Source organism: Lissotriton vulgaris, chromosome 5, assembly GCF_964263255.1.
Source record: "Lissotriton vulgaris chromosome 5, aLisVul1.2, whole genome shotgun sequence".
Taxonomy (NCBI): Eukaryota; Metazoa; Chordata; class Amphibia; order Caudata; family Salamandridae; genus Lissotriton; species Lissotriton vulgaris.
The window spans coordinates 1591135135-1591154754 of NC_141693.1; the positions used below are offsets into that span (position 1 = coordinate 1591135135).

The window sequence follows — 19620 nt, forward strand, 5'->3', positions numbered from 1 at the left end:
AATTGCAAATTTTGCAATTTCGCGAGTCCGAGATTGTTGCTGCCCGCCGCATCTACGTGTTCGCAATTGCGAACTCCCGCGAAGCGTGATCACGGGCCTTTATGACGTACTCGCGTTGACAAACTCTCGCTGTGCAAGGTTGCAAGCCGCAATGACGTAATCGCGGTCGACAAACTCCCACGGGATCCCGCAGCAAGATCTAAAATGGCGCAGCACACGCAAAACATGGAGAAAAACAACTCTGCAAACGCTGAATGACGGTAAGTGACTGCCGCGTGCCACAATATTGTATTTGTCAAGCGCGACCAAGCAAAAAAATCCGCTGCGTGCGAATTTGCGAATTTTCAGCAAATTCGCGAGAGCTCGCGGATTGCGAATTTGCCAAAAATCCGCAAATTCCGCAAGCGGAACGGATTTTACGACCATGTTTAGTTACGATGTCACTGAAAATTTTTACCTAACTTTAATAATGTATAATTTTACATAACTATAAAAATATATCATTTCTAAGAGTTTTTTAAATTTAAAGTGACATATAATTACAATTTCTAACTATAACGTAATTTTAACCTTTGGGTTTTTTGGGTAGAAATTCCTCGTTTAAAAAAAATTTAAATAATATTTTATTATTATACGTAAAGGTAACCCTGGCCTTTGGCCCTGCTTGACGTGAGGGTGACTACAGGGCCTGGGGCCAAGCCCTAAAGCCAGGCCCTGCATACAATCCCCATAGACAGCCAAGCCCTCCGCCCTGTATGGCCTTCATGAGCTGCGTAGGTTGCCCGAGGGCCAGGCCCTATGGTCAACAGCCCATTGCTCATGGCTGGTGCCGAAAAGTGGATATGGTGCAGGGCCTAGCACCCAAACTCCTTGGGATGCACAAGGCTGAATATAAGGAGTGCTATTTTGAGTAAGTACTTTGTCCAAGGACCAGAATACCAACATGTACAATTTGGGTCTATTTGTTTAATGAAAGAGTCAGAACAACAACATATATCAAATATATGTATTGACTTTGACAGAAAATTACTAATAATTATAATGAAACGTATATTTCACTAATTTACACAGTTCAATGTTTAATAAAAGTGACTGTCAACTTAAAAAGTTGTGAAAGCTTTAAGTCTTTTTAACAATTTTCAGGCAACACAATGCAGCCATAGAAGCAACCACAAAGGGGCTCTGCACTCCAGCATAAAGCTCAAGTTAATTGTGCTTTAAAAATATGGTAAACTCTCCTCAGGCATGGATTAAATGACTCAGCAGATTTATGGTTCTTCAAGGTTCTTGGCGATGTTCTGATGGAGCAAGGACTCATGTAAAAGAGACTTGTTCTGGCGCAATCCTCTCATATAATCCCGTAATGAAGTATTAATAATGTTTTGTAATACTAATTATGCACTACATTTCATATATATTTTTAGATATAGGAAGCTTGTCAAAATGTTTTACTAACAAGTAACCCGAGTATGTTTAAAGATGGCTGCTAATGCGGGAAAATGTATTGCGCATGTGTCAGCTGCATGACGTCTTAACGCTTGGAGGGAAAATTCTGCTTCTGCGTAATAGCATCTAAAATGTCGATTGGAAACTCACGTGCTAAGCATCTGCTTTGCTGAAATTAAAATGAGTTGTATACTAAATGCTAATGCATAAATAGTCTTTATAAGTAAATGGGATTAGAGTAGAGATAGGTGGTATACAGTGAAATCATTTTATTTTGAAATTAATATTTTTTTTTTGACCTCTCTATTAGTTCGTATTTGGGCCTCTGAATGATGCTAAAGTCTACCACACTTGTGGTACCTCACGCAGGCACACAGATGACAAGTCAGAAACTATGATGTCAAGTCTTGAATCCCATCCAAGGACGTTCTCGGTCCATGTCCTGGGAAGCAGCTGAACATCCTGAAGAATCAATGGTCAACTGTCAAATGTATACATTGCTATTGATAAAATGTGTGAATAAGGGTGGGAAATAAAGCCTGAGAGAACAAATTAATGGGCAGGAACTTAAAACAATGAACTTAAGAAAAATATTTAAAAACTTAGCATGGTGTGATGATCATCCCCTTAGTTTGTCCAATCAGAAAAAGGAGTTTCATAAAGCAGAAACATTTAGAATAGAATAGAATAGAATAGAATAGAATAGAATAGAATAGAAAAGAAGTGGCATTTATAGAGCGCATGGCTACCCATGGGCATCCCAGCGCTAGGGGTGGTACATGCCATTTGGAAAGTATAATTGGGGTAGTTAGTTAGATTAGTTGCGGCAGTCGCAGCAAGAACGCTGGGAGAATGAGATGCAGTCCGAATGCTGATCGAATACCTGAAGAAGCAGACGTAGAATTTTAAAGCTAAATAGATTAAAAGAAGATCACGGAAGAATCGAGGCGGTAATAGAATTAGAAGAAGATCGCAGAAGAAGCGAAGAGAAAGTTAGTGGCAGAGAGGGGTGAGACGCAGGCGTCGAATCCAGAAGAGGTCATCTATTCTGTCCTGAAACCTGTCCTGAAGTCCCCGTCACCTGAACTTTCCAGGGGACCCATTAACTCTTGGCCAGAGGGGTCTGATTTTCACACCATCGTAGGTAAATATAACTTTGTGTATTGTGTCAATGTGCTCTTCTCTCTCTATCCTCCTTTTCCTTGATGTACTTGTCATTGTGAAATCTCATTTAATAGAATATACATTTTAAATGATGGTCTTACTTCCTGGATATGATGGAGTTATCACTGTCATTTGTTTTGCTCATATGATTAATTAGATAAACATTTAAACTTTTCTGAATCTGTGGTTATTTAACAAGATAATAAGGTGAATGAACTTGTGACATATCACCAATCACTCTTCAACTAAAATAGATCCATTTGATAGGTTTCATTTTCCGATGCCCCGCCCATTAACATTTACATATGCAAGTTAGCATCATGTGTCTAACTAATGAAGTATTCACTTGTGCCTTTGCGTTTATTTTACTCTTCATATGGTTATTCATTTATGCATGTGGTGATATTCAGTTTCCTTAGCTTAGCTTGTGTGCCTCCATTTTGGGTATTCCTCTGTGTCTGCGAGTCGCACTCGCTCATCCCCCCTCCCGTAGGAATAGGAAAAACCCTAATGCAGCAGTTTTTCGTTTCTTAGCTAACTGTGGCCGAAACTAACAAGTTCCTTATCTGTAATGTTCTCATGCACCAGAGACGCTGAGGCCCGGCTCTGCGGCCTTGGGCAGAGATAACCAAATGTAGCTCCTGCAGGTGCAGATGCCTCTTGTGTGAGGCCATTGTTCCCCTCTCTGGGGTTCAGTACTTTTCCAGAAGGGGCGTGTTTTGCTTTGCTGTACCATGTTATAATGTATTGCTGTGATGATATGAGTTAGTCCTCTCGGCGCACTCTTAGGGGTGAGGTCGGACAGTGCCCTCTCATATGGGAGTTTGTGGCCTAATAAAAATACCTTGTTTATTCTTCTCCACTGTCCGGCTGACTTCTTACTGAGTAACTATAAGTGAGTGTGGTAAGTCACTCGGGTGGATTTGAGCCACGCTTATCAGATGGCACCCGAACAGGTACCCCGCGATTAGGATCTTTCTCACCCGTAAGTGGGTAGCAGAAGACCGGGGACCCTATGGTCGGCACGGTGGGTCCGGATACCCACTTTGATGCCGAGCTTGGTTCTCGCAGCGCTGCCCCACCCTGCTGATCGGGAGAGGTCCCGGTTCGGGATCCTGCGCCGGGGTCCGGAAGGCGGAACTTTGGAGCTGACCGTGTTGGTCCTGGCAGCCGGAGGTGGAGAACGGTAGAGGTCGGTACCGCATACGGAAGGTGAGTGGTCCGACTGTTGCTTGAAGGAGCTGGGGTGCTCCGAGAGACCGGTGTGTCTTTAGCGGTTGGAGGCCCCCAAAGAGCAGAGCCTCTGTCGCGCTGCTGCAACCGGCAGTGTTTGCGGACACTCTTTAAAAAGAATTTTAAAAAACACAGGTAATATGTCTGCATGGTCCGCGGGCCGCCAAGGAAGGCTTGCCGGGCCGCTGGCAGCCTGCGGGCCGTACTATGAGTACTCGCGGCCCAGATGAATATATAGTGATAGATTTGCGCAGGTTGGTAGCCCGCTGGATCAGTTCACTCTCTGAAGCCCCCTACAACATTAAAGGAAAGATTGGTGGTGCCCTTCCCAATTCTAGGGGCAGCAGCCATGGGGGCCCCAGAAAACTTCACCCAGGGAATTGTCTGCCATGCCTTGCTCTGAGGTGATACAAAAGGGGGTGGTAATGGATGGAGCATCTGAACCTATCAACCACTCACACCCAGTCAAAAGATCTGGGTTTAATCCATCACCGTTCTTTAGCCCACTCTGCCACCCCAGTTCAGACATGGCTATATGCAAATCAGTCTGACCCTGTGCCTCATGGGAACAGTCCAGCCCGAACTGCCAAGCCATGCCTTCCCTGGACCGGAAACAAGCTTCCGAGGACCGGTTTCTGGCATTCCAGCCGTCTTCAGCCCAGCTTGCTTGAATCCAGTGGCAAAGTGAGCAAGGGACTCACGTCTGAGCATACCCTGCCACACTTATGGCGGCCAAAAGCGGTACAAAAGGGGGTGGTAATGGACGGAGCATCTGAACCAATCAACCACTCACACCCAGTCAAAAGATCTGGGTTTAATCCATCACCGTTCTTTAGCCCACTCTGCCACCCCAGTTCAGACATGGCTATATGCAAATCAGTCGGATGTATGGCGTTACAATGCAGGCTATTACAACGCCTGCCTTTACAACACAGTTTTTACATCGCATACCTTTACAACGCATAACGCTTAGAGGTGCTGGATAGTGAAAAGTTTAATTTTCTATTCCAACTCCAGTCCCCATGGACACTAGGGAAGGTGTTGGATAGAAAATTAAACTTATTCCCTATCCTAGAGCGCCCCCAGCACAATGGGTTGTAATGGTTTGCGTTGTAATGACCGCGTTGTAATGGTAGTGCGTTGTAAAAGTTTCGTTGTAAAGGTTGTTCACCAAATCAGTCTGACCCTGTGCCTCATGGGAACAGTCCAGCCCGAACTGCCAAGCCATGCCTTCCCTGGACCGGAAACAAGCTTCCGAGGACCGGTTTCTGGCATTCCAGCCGTCTTCAGCCCGGCTTGCTTGAATCCAGTGGCAAAGTGAGCAAGGGACTCGCGTCTGAGCATACTCTGCCACACTTATGGCGGCCAAAAGCGGTACAAAAGGGGGTGGTAATGGACGGAGCATTTGAACCAATCAACCACTCACACCCAGTCAAAAGATCTGGGTTTAATCCATCACCGTTCTTTAGCCCACTCTGCCACCCCAGTTCAGACATGGCTATATGCAAATCAGTCTGACCCTGTGCCTCATGGGAACAGTCCAGCCCGAACTGCCAAGCAAACAAAACTGAGGCTTCTCTCAGCTGGTATATTGTGTGGTCTAATCTGTCTCATTTAACTGAGTCCTTCAGCAACCAGCTTCTGACTGACTCCCTCAGTACATGCTGCATTCTGCTGTGACATCACAGCCAATTAAAAAACCACACGCTGCAGTCCACGCGCATGTTCCAACCAGATGGACTATACACCACTTAAAATATACGCCATTCCACCCTGTAGCCACCACCGTCTGTGGTGGCAGCCACATACAAAAAGTGGTGAGGCAAGGAGAGGTACACAGGAGGGGGGGAACAAGGGACTTTAATAATAATACAAAATACAAAATATTAAAAAAGTTAAACTCCTTGGTGCTGGGACTTCCTTGGTCTTCCTTGGTCCAGCAGACATTGTGACCATGTCACAGACTCCCTGTCCACTCTCTGCTCAGGGAGTCTGGGGGGTTTCTCCAATCCGGCTGTTCAATACAGCCGGGTTAGAGAAACCTGAGTGTGTATGTGTGTTTTGGTCTGCCTGAGACAGCCGGTCAAACACACATGAGCACTAAGGGAGGGCATGTAGGACTCCTCCTCCCCCCTCCCATGCCTCGGACCCGCCCCTCCCTGCACACGCTGGCTGAGCCAGAGGCTTAAAAATAAAATGACAATGAAGTATTGTTTTCTTTTTTTGCTGCTGACTCTGAGCCAGTGGGGCGAGGCTCCTTCCGCCATTGCGGAGGAGCCGCCCCGACCATGCGTCATACCATGAGTGCTCCAGGTATCCCGTTTTTTGATAACATTGTCCGTACTCAAATTATCTTCAATTACATTTGTCAGGCTAACTGTGGTACGATGGAATATCATTCAGGACGGCACACATCCCAAATAAATATCCAGAGACCGTCAGGCGCCACTACACAGTAAAAACATTCTCTTGTGTGATAGCTAAATAGTGATCACTTTTACACAACCACGTTCTCCCGTAAAATCGTTCCACATTCCTAGCAGTGTGTATCCTTCCAGTTTGTACTGTGGTATCCTCCTTGTCCACAGCCTGCCTAAGATAAGAAAGGGCACTTTATTGTTGCTTAAGGTAGCCGCTTAAACCCATAACCATTCATAACTGAAGGATGCTAAAATAGCCACCCTTTTTTTCACATTTAAAAGAATACATGCTCTAAACTGTGTGTATTGTGGTTTAAATCCTGTGCATCAACTGCAGTGTGGTCGTCAGTTTGCTGTAAAGAACTCCTAAACCTATAAACTTACCATGGTTCTCCTTTGAATGTAATAAGCCGGTAAGCATAGCGCCTTGAAGGGCGGAGTTCTAAAGGAATGGGTCAGTTTTATCCAAGTTGCCAAAAGCAGGATTTTAAATGTTTCAATCTTCTTATAGTATATCATACAGAGAGTCAGGGTGACTAGGTTCAAGCTCTAAAGATCTTTCGTGCAATGAAAGAGGTAAATAAAAAGTCCACATTTTGTAACACTGTGGTTCTGGATCATGTCGTATTTTCTGATTTGCACGCAATTCCCATTCACAACCTTAACTGCTTTGATGCAATTGGGTTATAGTGCAATAAATGAAGAATACAAGTAATACTGAAAGTATTTTCATATGTTCCTTCATAGAGAAGTTTACATTATCCATCAGTTTGTCATCAGTATAACATAATTGTATCTATGGCATGACAGTAAAGATTCAAATATACTTTAATATTTAACCTTTCAAAAAAATTACTTTTCCTTCCCAAGTTTAAAAATGTTTTACATTGAGAACTGTGAAGGTTGTTTGTGAATGTCATATTTAACTTTGTGTCCATATATAAGTACTCCTTTTTTCATAAAAGCAAGTATTTGATTGACAATCATTTATTGCTGCTGCTGTTGCGCGCATTGTGAGTTTTGAGCCTGTGTTCGCCCCCTCTGTCTATCACCCTTCTCCCCCACTGTTCTCCCCCACTGAGAAGCCTTGGACTGCTCGACCCTTGCAACCACTGAGCATCAAGTGCTGAAAGGGTACTTGGCCCAGTTGCTCAGGATCCATAGTAGGTCGGGCCCAAGGACATCAGGTGTAAAAGGCCTCGGCATCACCGGTTGGCCCCAGTAACTCCTGCTTGTCCCACGGCCCTCTGGATGGGGTTCTGAGATAGATGATTCCAGAGTACTCACTCTAGCGATTGCGTGATAAGTATCAAATATATTATTACGAAATTGGAGGGCATATTACCAACAAGTAGCGATATTTATCGCTAAATAGGCTTAGCGACGATATTTTTATCGCTGAGCATCGCTGGAATTTATTGCTGAGATAACGTGCTATTAGCAAAGTTTATCTCCAAAGCGATACATTTTACGGTGATAGCTGCGAAATGCGTGAATATCGCTGAGAATACAGCGATATTCACGCATTAGCAACGAAATGCTCTTAGCCATGTTATCCACCTCCCATTGGATAACATGGCTAAGAACTGGTCTGGGCAGGTGTTAGTGTTTGGAGATATTTGCGCCTGCCTTGCTAATAGGCGATAGCGATGTTAGCAACTGTTTTCAGTCGCTAACAGTTTGGGTATGCCCACTTTGCATGTCATTAGCGATAAATATCGCTAACATGCAAAGCGGGCCCCAAACCGCTCGCTATCACCTAAAAGCTGTTGCTAACTGCTGTTAGCAACAGCTTGCTAATTAGGCGATAGAATTATCGCCGCTTAGCGGCCGAAAACAGCTGCTAAAGCGGCGAAAATTCCCTATTGTCACCCTTGATAATATGCCCCATGGTGAATACGTTTTACTGATGAAAGATGTTTCCATCTTGAGTTAGTATAAGTAAGTATTATTCCGGGATGACTCCATGGTTAATTTAGATTATTCTATCATGATTGTGCTGTGTCTCCATGATAAATCTGAATCACTCGAGGATTGCGTGTGTGCAGTCTGCGGATGCCATGGATGGAATCCCTCTTCATCTGTGGGGCTTCTCTCCACACTTCCTACAGGAGATGGGAGGAGCCTTCTGCGTCATCCTCCTACCTGTTCACGTGCAGGTGGTGCCTTCTGCATGCATGTGCACTGGGGCGCTTCTTTGAGGCTGCTTCTTCTTTCAGGGCTGAAGAAGAAGTGATCAGTACAGGCAGCTGCTTTGAGTCATGAGCTCGGGTGTGATCCTTTGTGCTTTTGAAACCTGTAATTATGCTGACATATACAACGGCAATGTCCATAGTCTAACAGGAGACAAGAAAGAGAGGAAGGACTCTTAGAGGTACATGCCTGATTATCACTGATGCTTGCTCGTTATAGTGCGGCCACAACACTCATTTTTGGATTATATTCTTTACTTCCTGGTAGCTATACACTGGGAATGATGCTTCCTTTCAGACTCTTACTTGAACAAATACAGAAGCAATATTCTATAGTGCAGATTGTTAGCTGAGCAGGTACTAAAGCAATACAATAAGCTGCATGAATATTTAAATACTCGTCCAAGGAGATGCCCATTAGCAGCACAGAGTGATTTGGAGAGTTGCAGAAGCATTAGACTGTATGAATATTTAATTACATGCAAATAGGCTCCCTGTGTGCTCCAAATAAACAGGCAGAAATGTACACTGGGGCAGTCATTGAAGCAAAATATGAGGAACTGTTTATCACATTTATAATTTCAAGGGAGATGGAATGGTGAGCTTTTGAAACATGAAATTGTAGTGTGAGAGAAGAAGATCAGAGTCAATGAAGATGACAAAGGAAGTTGAATATCACTTAATGGATGTGTGAAGTGAGGCAATGTGCAATTATGTATTAGTGAGCACACCAGACAATACTGAGTTGCTCTGTTGACACTGGTGGACTTCAGGGAGGAGGACCGATAACTGATAACTACTGATGCACAAGATGGAAACTACTCAAGGGACTCTGAGTCCCGAGTGTGCTCCCAATGCAGGGGGGCTGGTACCAGTGATAGAGAGACAGAAGAGAGATGCTAATAGGTCTTAAATCAAGGGCTGTTAGCAATGGTGTATGGATGCTAACGTTGCATTTTGGAACTGGTCTTCACATTGTGGGCTCGAGCCTCGTATTGGGAAGTGACTGTCCTGCTGGTTGGTGAGGATTGGTAAATTCTAAACAATGATGTTAAAACAAACACATTGTCTAAATAGAAATGGGGCACATTGGAGTAAGGGGGCACTTGTATATTAGACGTAGGCTCTGTTTGTGTGTAAGGGTTTAAGAAGTAGTCTGCAAAGGAGACTGTGGGGTTCTTGGTCTGTATAGCACTCCTGGTGGCTAAGAGGTTCGGTGTGAGAAGAGATAAGCAGAATGGGCAGGCAAGGAGTACCAAGCAGTCTCAACGAGACACGTATGTCTGACAGCTAACAGTATGGACCCAGGTAGTGTGTGAGGCATGCTGGGACATGGTAGATGTGGCAGATTGTGAGCGGTTGGATAGTTCTTCTCATGGCTGTAGTTTCGCCTTGCTTTGTCTTTTCTGGGTTGTAATTGTATGTTCCTCATACGCCTATCTCTTGGTCTTTTCTGAAGATCCTATTCTTGGTATTCTCTCTTCATTCTTTATGTAACTTCTTCTTTGCGATCTTTCTCTAGGTTTTCAGTTTTTGTCTTGTCGGTTCAAATATGGAGGTCGTGTGACAAAGATTCATAACCTTGTGTAGGCACGTGTAATGTGGAGGGTTGTAGGTGGTGTCTGGAGTTTGGTCCTGGTGCTGCTGGGGATGCTGTGTGGACAGGATGGTTGCACTAAACTATCTTCATCCGCTCCCTGTGCGGGAAGGAATAATGTGGGCCAGCGTCGGGGGGCCAGCGATGGTCTGAGAAGCTGGCAGGCTCACGGGCCTCGGGCTTGGAGCTTACACAGGCACATGGTGGGCCCTCCTTGAAACACGCCGGTGTCAGTAGGTGATCAGTGTGTCTTGGCTTGGCTGCACAAGGGCGGGCCTGACGTGTTTGTGGACCAGCGGCCCGGGGTACGGCAGGCACACAAGATCGTAGGCAACTCCGCTCACGAGGCAGCGTCAGCCTCGTGGTGGAGTGGGAGGCATCGCCCTGGCAGAGACATTGGACTTTCCGGAGGAGGACCACGCCCACGGCTTTTTATTCACACCCCTATGCTGGCCTCGCGTACTGCAGGCCATCCCACTCTGCTCACGCTTACGGGGGCGTAGCAGGCAACATTTCCGCAAGGATCCCCAGTGGCTGGGGTGACATCGTAGCGTCCACTGTCCACTACACTCCATACACCAGAGGTGTATGTCACCATGGATATGGGTGTGTTCTGGATACTGTGGTCTGTCCAGCACATCGCTGCCACTCTTAGCATTGTGTACTTTCCCAATCATGGTTCTACTGCATCATTCACACATGCCTGGTTGCCACTTCTCCCCACATTTGGCTATTGTGTGGCTGAAGTGCCATGCCGTTGATGGCTCATTTGCACGGCTTGCCCAGGTTACCATTGTAAGTTGTTCTGTCGTGTCTGGTGGGTGGGCATGTTGTTGTGCATGTTGGTTGTGATTTTTTGACGTGTGCATTGCCAGAGTTGTGGATTGTATCGTTGTGGAGTTGAGGTGATTGGGGTGTTAATTTGGAACTTGCCAAGGGGCTGTGCATTTCCCTTGGTGCTATCCTGGGAATGCTGGTTGCTGATGTGCTGTCAGAGGAGGAAGGGATCATGCACACTGGCTTTGTATTTGGAGACAACATTGGTGAAGGACCCACGGTGTTCTGATGTTGCCTGCACATTGATGTGTGACGTGTGCTTCCTGTTGTGGTGTTTTGTACTGTTTCACCAGGGGGCACAGGTAAGACATGTGTGCTGTGGATAGCCCCCGACATGTGTGTGCATCCGGATATGATGTATGGTCCTTGCTTGGTCTCCAGCAGTTCTTGGGCATTGTGTTGGACGTATGGGGACTGGGGTACCAGGGTGATGGTGATGTCCAGGCCAGGTGTGGGGGACTTGGGTATGGCTGGCTGTGAGACTCCTCCGACTCTGGCCATTGTTGGTTGGGGTGTGCCGGGGGTAACAGGTGCAGCACAGCCAGCAATTTGGTGTGGGGTGGGATGTTGGTTGTCCGCTGTGTTGGTGCTGTAGGCCTGTTAGGCGATGATGGTCAGGATGTGTAGGATGGTTGTCCCTTTCAGCCTGTTTTGGACAGTGAAATTGTCAGATGTTGGGTCTGTGAGGCTGGTGCGTTTCCTGTGGGGCCACTGTCTTTGTCTGTGCTGCCTCTGTGGTGGTCCGGGGGGTGTTCTGGGTGGGGGTTGGGGTCCTGGGATGGTGGCAGTGGGTGTTGTGGCCCGTTTGGGTGTTCGTGCTGCATGTTGTGTGGCTCCATGGCATCTGTTGATCTTCCGATGACGCCCTGGGCTAGGCTCCCTTTTGTGGTGCAAGCTGCCGGCTGACTTTACACCAGGTCAGAGCAGGTGTTAATTTCCTGCTGCTAACGCACCTTATTGCGTGTTTTATGTTCTTATCAACGATCTGGCTGGTCGTTTAGAATGTTAAGGTCTTGTGTTGTCGCAGCTTTTTGCACGGAAACGCCTACTCTGCATCTCATTAGCGATAGTTGCTGGGGTCCTCTGTGGCGATGTTTTTTGCTGCTGCTATCGCGGGTTAACTGGTGCTGTGAGCTGTAAAGACCAGCTTGTGAATGGAGAGGGAAATGTATCACGACTTTGGCTGCGATAAAGTGCCGTTAATTCGGAGATAACTCCTCGTGAATATACCCCTTAAACTTTGTTCAGATTTGCACCATTTTATAGCATTTTGAAAAGTTCGCCATCTTTCAGTAACACTTAGAGCATGTTCAGATTTACATAATATATCAGTGACATTTAGAGCATGCTGCACCCAAGTAGTAATCATCCTTCAATTTGATTTGCACAATCACTAGTGTAATCCTTGGTGCATGTTCAGATTTGCATAATCATACATTAATGTATCCGTGGGCACTATAAAATCACAGCTCCTTATGCTACCTGGACACTGTACATTCACAGTCCAGTGGCACTACAGACCCACAGTTTCCACACTAAGTACATTAAGATCGATAGGTCTTGGAGTTGGACAATGTAGATTTGTGTCACGTTGGCTCAGTCTCAGGACACTATAAGCCCACCAGTGACACAAACATCCACAGACCCTGCATTTAGCTGTTCACTACAGACTCTAGATCAGATTCCCAAAGCTATTTGCAGGTTTAATTGAAGTTTATTTGTGCAAATTACTTTAGGAGTGAGAGGAGTTCACAAAAGGGGTACTTGCACTTGTAAATCTATTTATCCATCCCTAATGTGTCAGTGGTGTAGTATTACCTATGAGTAAATTCTACTCCAGAGGTAGGAAGTGGATGTTCCAGGGTGGGCATTCACTGGGAAGTAATGGGGCATTCACTAACTATCTTTCAACCCTTCTCAGCCTGGAAATGATCAGACATTTACTGCTATAAAGGGCAGGAGTAAATCCTGTCCTAGATGTGGCAATGGTATGGGAACACCCTCACAATTACTTGCTGGATATGGGAAAGGATTTCTCCACAGGAAAAAAGTGCAATTCTGCAAATTTGGTGTCATTTCCACCTGAACAATCATACTCACTCTGCAGCTGTGCGCGTGGAAAGCCCTTCACATACACATAATTCGGAAATCTCTAAACTTCTCCAGAAGCACTACTGAAAGTCGGCGACTGTTGCAGTTTTCCACGAATACTCTTGTAAAGGATTGTGCCCTCCTGATATTCATAAATTTGCTCTCAAGTGAGAGTGTAAACCTGCGGATACACATTTCTGAATATCCCACACGCCATCACGAACACACTTGTGACATCATCAGTCACCCACGAGATATATCTCGAAACCTGAAGCAGAAAATACTTGCTGCATGAATTGGAAATAATAATACTTTAATAGAGCCAAAGTAAAAAACAAAACTTTTTTTAACAAACTTAGAAGAATGGGCGCACTACGTATACTCGACAGGAGAACACTTTGTTACGTATTTAAGATTGTTTTCAGATTATTTCGTTATGACTGTTTTGGAGTTCAGACAGTTAGAGGAAGCCCCAGGGTAAGACATGGTTCATTTTAACATGTATTGTGTATAGTCCCATGAAACAAACGGTAAATGTTGCGTTATTTTGTTTTTTGTAGAAATATCCCCTGGAAGAAGGCATGTGATGTGCCGAAATGCATTGGGAGAGATGAAATGTTCAGTACAATAATGAAAATGAAAACATTGGTTTATGAATAAAATGACCAGTGAGAAATGAGAAATAAAATGTGAAACCTAACTACCAAAATTTGTTATGAACTTATTGAACCTCTACTTCACGAGGATTTAAAGGAGCCCGGGGGACACACCCCAAATGCATGTAATTGTATGTTCCTCATACGCCTATCTCTTGGTCTTTTCCGAAGATCCTATTCTTGGTATTCTCTCTTCATTCTTTATGTAACTTCTTCTTTGCGATCTTTCTCTAAGTTTTCAGTTTTTGTCTTGTTGGTTCAAATATGGAGGTCGTGTGACAAAGATTCATAACCTTGTGTAGGCACGTGTAATGTGGAGGGTTGTAGGTGGTGTCTGGAGTTTGGTCCTGGTGCTGCTGGGGATGCTGTGTGGACAGGATGGTTGCACTAAACTATCTTCATCCGCTCCCTGTGCGGACACGCCTTACTTCGGGCTGTTTGGGTGGGATGAATACTTCGTGTGAGAACGCTTTCCTTCTGATTTAGTAGCAGTAGTAGTAGGCAGACATTGCTGCCACATCTGGCTCCTGCAGCCAGCTTCCAGGGCAATGACGCCTGTCACAGCTGTCAATAGCTCACTTGTGGGTTGGATACATTTAAAGAATAATGGCCCACCAACTCAAATGCACCAAGGGCGTATTCCTCTGACTCTGGCTTCCCCAAAGTCGATCCTGGAGGGTTGGATCCATGTCATATTTTTAAAATAACTACACATATCTAAATGGGGCTATGCTAAAAATTTAGCATGGATCTGGCCCTTGGGGACCAACTTTGAAGAACCCTCCTGTGACTGAAAGACAATGGGATGAGATTTTAGACAGCGTAGTATGTATCAATAACTTTGGCCCTACCAGTAGCACTGTAGCCACCCACATTAAGCACAACTGGCATACCATGACCTCAGGTAGTAGCACATAGACCTTGGCCAAATTCTTTCTGCTTCCCGTCAGCTTAGTTCTGAGGGAAATTGTTTCTTTAACAGTGGAGTTAGTATGACATGCTTCAAAGCACAAAGGACTGATCCTGGCTGTATTGAGGGACCGAGTAGCTCAGCAAGGAGTGAACTGAGGATGTCAGTGGCCCACGCCCATCTTTACAGAGTGGAGACAAGCATTGGTGGTTAGTGAGCTTGAGGCTTTCGCTGGTTTATTGCCATGAATAACTTGAGCTGTGAGTAATGTGGTTGCACCCCCATGCATTTGGGGTGTGTCCCCCGGGCTCCTTTAAATCCTCGTGAAGTAGAGGTTCAATAAGTTCATAACAAATTTTGGTAGTTAGGTTTCACATTTTATTTCTCATTTCTCACTGGTCATTTCATTCATAAACCAATGTTTTCATTTTCATTATTGTACTGAACATTTCATCTCTCCCAATGCATTTCGGCACATCACATGCCTTCTTCCAGGGGATATTTCTACAAAAAACAAAATAACGCAACATTTACCGTTTGTTTCATGGGACTATACACAATACATGTTAAAATGAACCATGTCTTACCCTGGGGCTTCCTCTAACTGTCTGAACTCCAAAACAGTCATAACGAAATAATCTGAAAACAATCTTACATACGTAACACAGTGTTCTCCTGTCGAATATCTATGTGAAGTGTGTATAAACTGAATGTTAAAACGTGATGCGCGTTGATTAAACAATAAAGCTCTTTAGTTACCTAAATTCGCTGAACGAGTTCTAAGAACTAAACTGCACAAGTTTAAACCCTAGAGTTCCTAGAATACTCTTCAAGCTGCGCTGGCTTACACTCGAGAATGCGGGCTTACCGTGAAATGTTTGTCTCTCCCACGACCGTTCTCCTAACCCGGAAGTGTTTGGTGTTCCGTATCCGGAAGATCTAACTATATAGGGCTATCGTTGCTAGGCAACGCTCGTCAGTGGTTTATACGCGCTGTTATTTTCATGATGTGTGATGAAAATAAATTGTGAGCTGAATGCGAGTATGACTAAACAATAAATTACCAAATCTCAAAATGACGGAGTAAACACGAGTCGTGTAGAAAAGTGTATAATTTACCGAGTAAGTAAGAAAATCCTAAACGTAGTAAAGGGGTGTGATGTAGTGTTTCAACCATGATATACATGTATGTGAATACGAAACGGTTCTTATTACAATTACATAGTCACTTAGCGCATTAAAGGAACAAACAATCGTTCTTTACAGATAGCAAGTAAATTCCATACGGTCATTAAGGCCGTGTGGGGTCATGCTGGTTAATAAGGAAATCCAATAGTTTTCTCTTTGCAATAGTCTCTTTTTATGGTCTTGACCTTCCCTTCGGTGTACATTTTCTAGAACACAGAATCTAAGTTGGCTGATGTTATGGTTCATTTCCACGAAATGTTGAGCTACTGTTGATTTGGTCTGCTTGGTCCTGATATTCGATTTGTGCTCATTCAGTCTCGTTTTTATTTTACGCTCCGTTTGACCCACATATGTCTTTCCGCATGGACATTTGAGCATATACACTACGCTGGCGGTATCACACGTAGCTGTTGCTCTTATGTGAATTTTGTTGCCCTTCATGGGATGATTTATGACTGTACCTTTAATTACACTATTGCAGTGATTGCAATTCCAACAGGGTAATGTCCCCTTATGTACCATTGGAACGATCTGTGATTGTTTCAATCTTTCACCTAAGTTCTTGGCTCTGGTATAAGCGAAGACGGGATCCTCATCGAAAATGTGTTGAAAGTCCTGTTCAATTCTCAGAATTTCCCAATGTCTCTTAATGATGGTTTTATATTTCTTGCTGGCTGTAGAATATTTAGAAACTACTGTAATTGAATCTTTGACCTTTGGTTGTGTTTTCGTCATTAGTTCTGTTCTGGTTTTTGATTTAACTCGTTCTTGCGCCTGTTGGAGGATATGATCAGGATACCCTCGTTTTTTGAACCTCAGTATCATGTCTTTAGACTGTTGCTCCAATCTGTTTGAATCAGAGACTATTCTTTTGGCTCGCAATAATTGACTGTATGGTAAATGTTCTTTCAACGGTTGGGGATGGAAGCTCGAATAGTGTAATGTATTGTTTCTATCTGTGCTTTTTCTAAATAGATCAGTCTGTATTCCAGTTGATGTTTTTGTAACTCTCACATCCAGAAATGATATTCACTCCTGTATTTCGTAAGTGAATTGAATGCGGGGATCTATGTTATTCAATTGTTTCAGTTGTGTTTCCAAGATGTTTTTTGGACCTTCCCAGAGCAGAAAGATATAATCGATGAACCTTAAAAATATCTTGATATGGTTTTTCCAAATTTCATTGTTCAATATGTTCTCTTCTTCAAATCTGCTCATGAAAATATTGGCATACGCCGGGGCTGCCGAATTTCCCATTGAGGGGCCTGTCTTTTGTTGATACCATTGATCATTCCATGTGAAATAGCTATGAAATAGCGTGAATTCTATTAGTTGCATCAGAAATACTTTGAAACTCTCATCTAGCTCTGTTTTCAATAAACAATATTCAATTGCTTCAATTCCTTTTGAATGGGGTATTGATGTGTACAAAGCTGTGACATCAATGCTACATAATAGTATGTCTTCGATGTTTGTTAACTCAAGACTTTGTAACTTCAATAAAAAATCTGTGGTGTCTTTGATGTATGTCTGAGTTGATGTCACACTAGGTTGTAAATATTTATCCAAAAATCTTCCAACTGGATCATGTATACTGCCTACTGTGGAGACTATAGGTCTGCACGGAGGAGTTTGCTGATTTTTATGTATTTTTGGTACCAAAAAGAATTTTGGACTTCTGGGGTGTTCCTGTGTGAGATATTTCTTCGTTTTCTGATTGATGATTCCCTGTTGTAATGAGTTTGAAAGAACAGTATCAATGATTGCTTTGAATTGTGTGGTTGGGTCTCCATCTAGTTTGAGATATGTATCTTGGTCCGAGAGGTGGAGGATTGCTTGGCTGTTGTAATATGTGATATTCATGATTACAATTGCTCCTCCTTTGTCTGCTTTAGTGCTTGTTATATCAGGATTAGAGGCTATGGTTTTGAGAATGCTCATTTGTTTCTGAGTGAAGTTTTTATGTTTAGATACTCGTTGGCAATTCATTTTGTTGATGTCATTTCTTACCAATGTTTCAAATGTATCAAGTGTTTTATGAGATGTTGGAGCCATATATGTACTGGTTGGTCTTAGTCCTCTTAATTGATCCTCTGTTGCCTCCGTGGTTGTTTGAACTACATTATTGAAAAAATGATGTAAGCGTAGTTTTCTCATTAGTTTAAAGAAAGAGATATCGATCTCAAGTTTATTCGTGTTAGACATTGGGACAAATGATGTTCCCTTTTGTAATGTTTGAATCTGAATTTGACTCAACTGAAAATCCGAGATATTTATTACTAGATTCTCTTCTATTCCACTGTCTTGGGTTTGTCTTTCTTGGCCGTTACCATCCGTGTTTGTGGAGGTTCTTTTGTTTTTTCTTTTTGCCCTCCTGGGTCTTCTTGTCTGTCTTGGCCTGCCTCTAAAAAAGGATCTGTAGAAGTTTAAGCTGTTTCTGTCTGACTCTGTACTGTACCCAATGTTGTTTCTGTCCTCTGTGGTTGGTAACGGTTCCCTCTTCTCTGTTGGTTAGTGGTTTCTCCTTCCGAGGAAGACGTGTCGGTATTGGCTGTATACGGTTTATTTTGGCGCCTCTTGGCGTAGATATCCGCCCACGTATAAACTTCTCCCATCTTATAGTCGATGGTGTCCCTTCTCAGTTTCCTTGTCTTGCATTCACTTACTTCAGTTGAATGTTTAGTTAACTGGATGTTGATATCTTCAAGAATTTTTGTTAATTCTTCCGGTGTGTAGCTGTTTTGCAGTTCTGATTTTACTATACTGATATCTCTGGCCAGTTCTTCCAAAATACTTGAAAGTTCTTCGATTATCAATAAGATCAGATCTAATGAACATTTATTTAAAATTGCATACCATCTATCCTTGAATTTTTGAACATTTTTACACAATGAGGGTTTAAGTGGAATCCTCAAGCCTCTCGGTATCCTCTGGGCCCTGTGGTATTTGATCATAGTACTCGCGTGCAGGCGTTGATTTATTTCTTTTTTTGACAGATAAAGTAGTTGTCTTATATTTTGTTCCTTTGTACGGTTCGTGGCTATGTCTGTTGCTTCTTCGTTAATAAGAGCATAAATCCTGGAAGCTTTGTCATCTTTATATGTGAATGTTTCAGCTCTGTTATCAGTCATACCTAGAATTTCTTCGTGTTGCATTTTGTTGTTATGCCTCCTGTAGGGTGTGCTGCCCTTGGTGAATCAGATAGTTCGTATAATCAAAAGGGAAGAATGGGCGCACTACGTATTTTATGTCTATCTTCGAAGTTGTATGGTGCTCCGGGGTGTCACTCTCCGTTACAAGTGTAGTTGATAGTAATGTGGTTGCACCCCCATGCATTTGGGGTGTGTCCCCCGGGCTCCTTTAAATCCTCGTGAAGTAGAGGTTCAATAAGTTCATAACAAATTTTGGTAGTTAGGTTTCACATTTTATTTCTCATTTCTCACTGGTCATTTCATTCACAAACCATTGTTTTCATTTTCATTATTGTACTGAACATTTCATCTCTCCCAATGCATTTCGGCACATCACATGCCTTCTTCCAGGGGATATTTCTACAAAAACAAAATAACGCAACATTTACCGTTTGTTTCATGGGACTATACACAATACATGTTAAAATGAACCATGTCTTACCCTGGGGCTTCCTCTAACTGTCTGAACTCCAAAACAGTCATAACGAAATAATCTGAAAACAATCTTACATACGTAACACAGTGTTCTCCTGTCGAGTATCTATGTGAAGTGTGTATAAACTGAATGTTAAAACGTGATGCGCGCTGATTAAACAATAAAGCTCTTTAGTTACCTAAATTCGCTGAACGAGTTCTAAGAACTAAACTGCACAAGTTTAAACCCTAGAGTTCCTAGAATACTCTACAAGCTGCGC

At 43.5% G+C, this 19620-nt stretch overlaps 1 protein-coding gene across 1 annotated transcript in view; it reads right to left on the minus strand.

Moving 5' to 3' along the window:
• Window positions 1–15228: 15228 nt before the first annotated feature.
• Window positions 15229–19620, minus strand: part of LOC147716760 (neuritin-like) — a 49677-nt gene continuing 45285 nt past the window's right edge. The window contains exon 2 of the mRNA XM_086923709.1: window positions 15229–19285. Coding sequence (XP_086779835.1) covers window positions 16764–17939 — 1176 coding nt within the window. The 5' untranslated portion in view covers window positions 17940–19285 and the 3' untranslated portion in view covers window positions 15229–16763. The remainder of the gene's footprint in view (window positions 19286–19620) is intronic.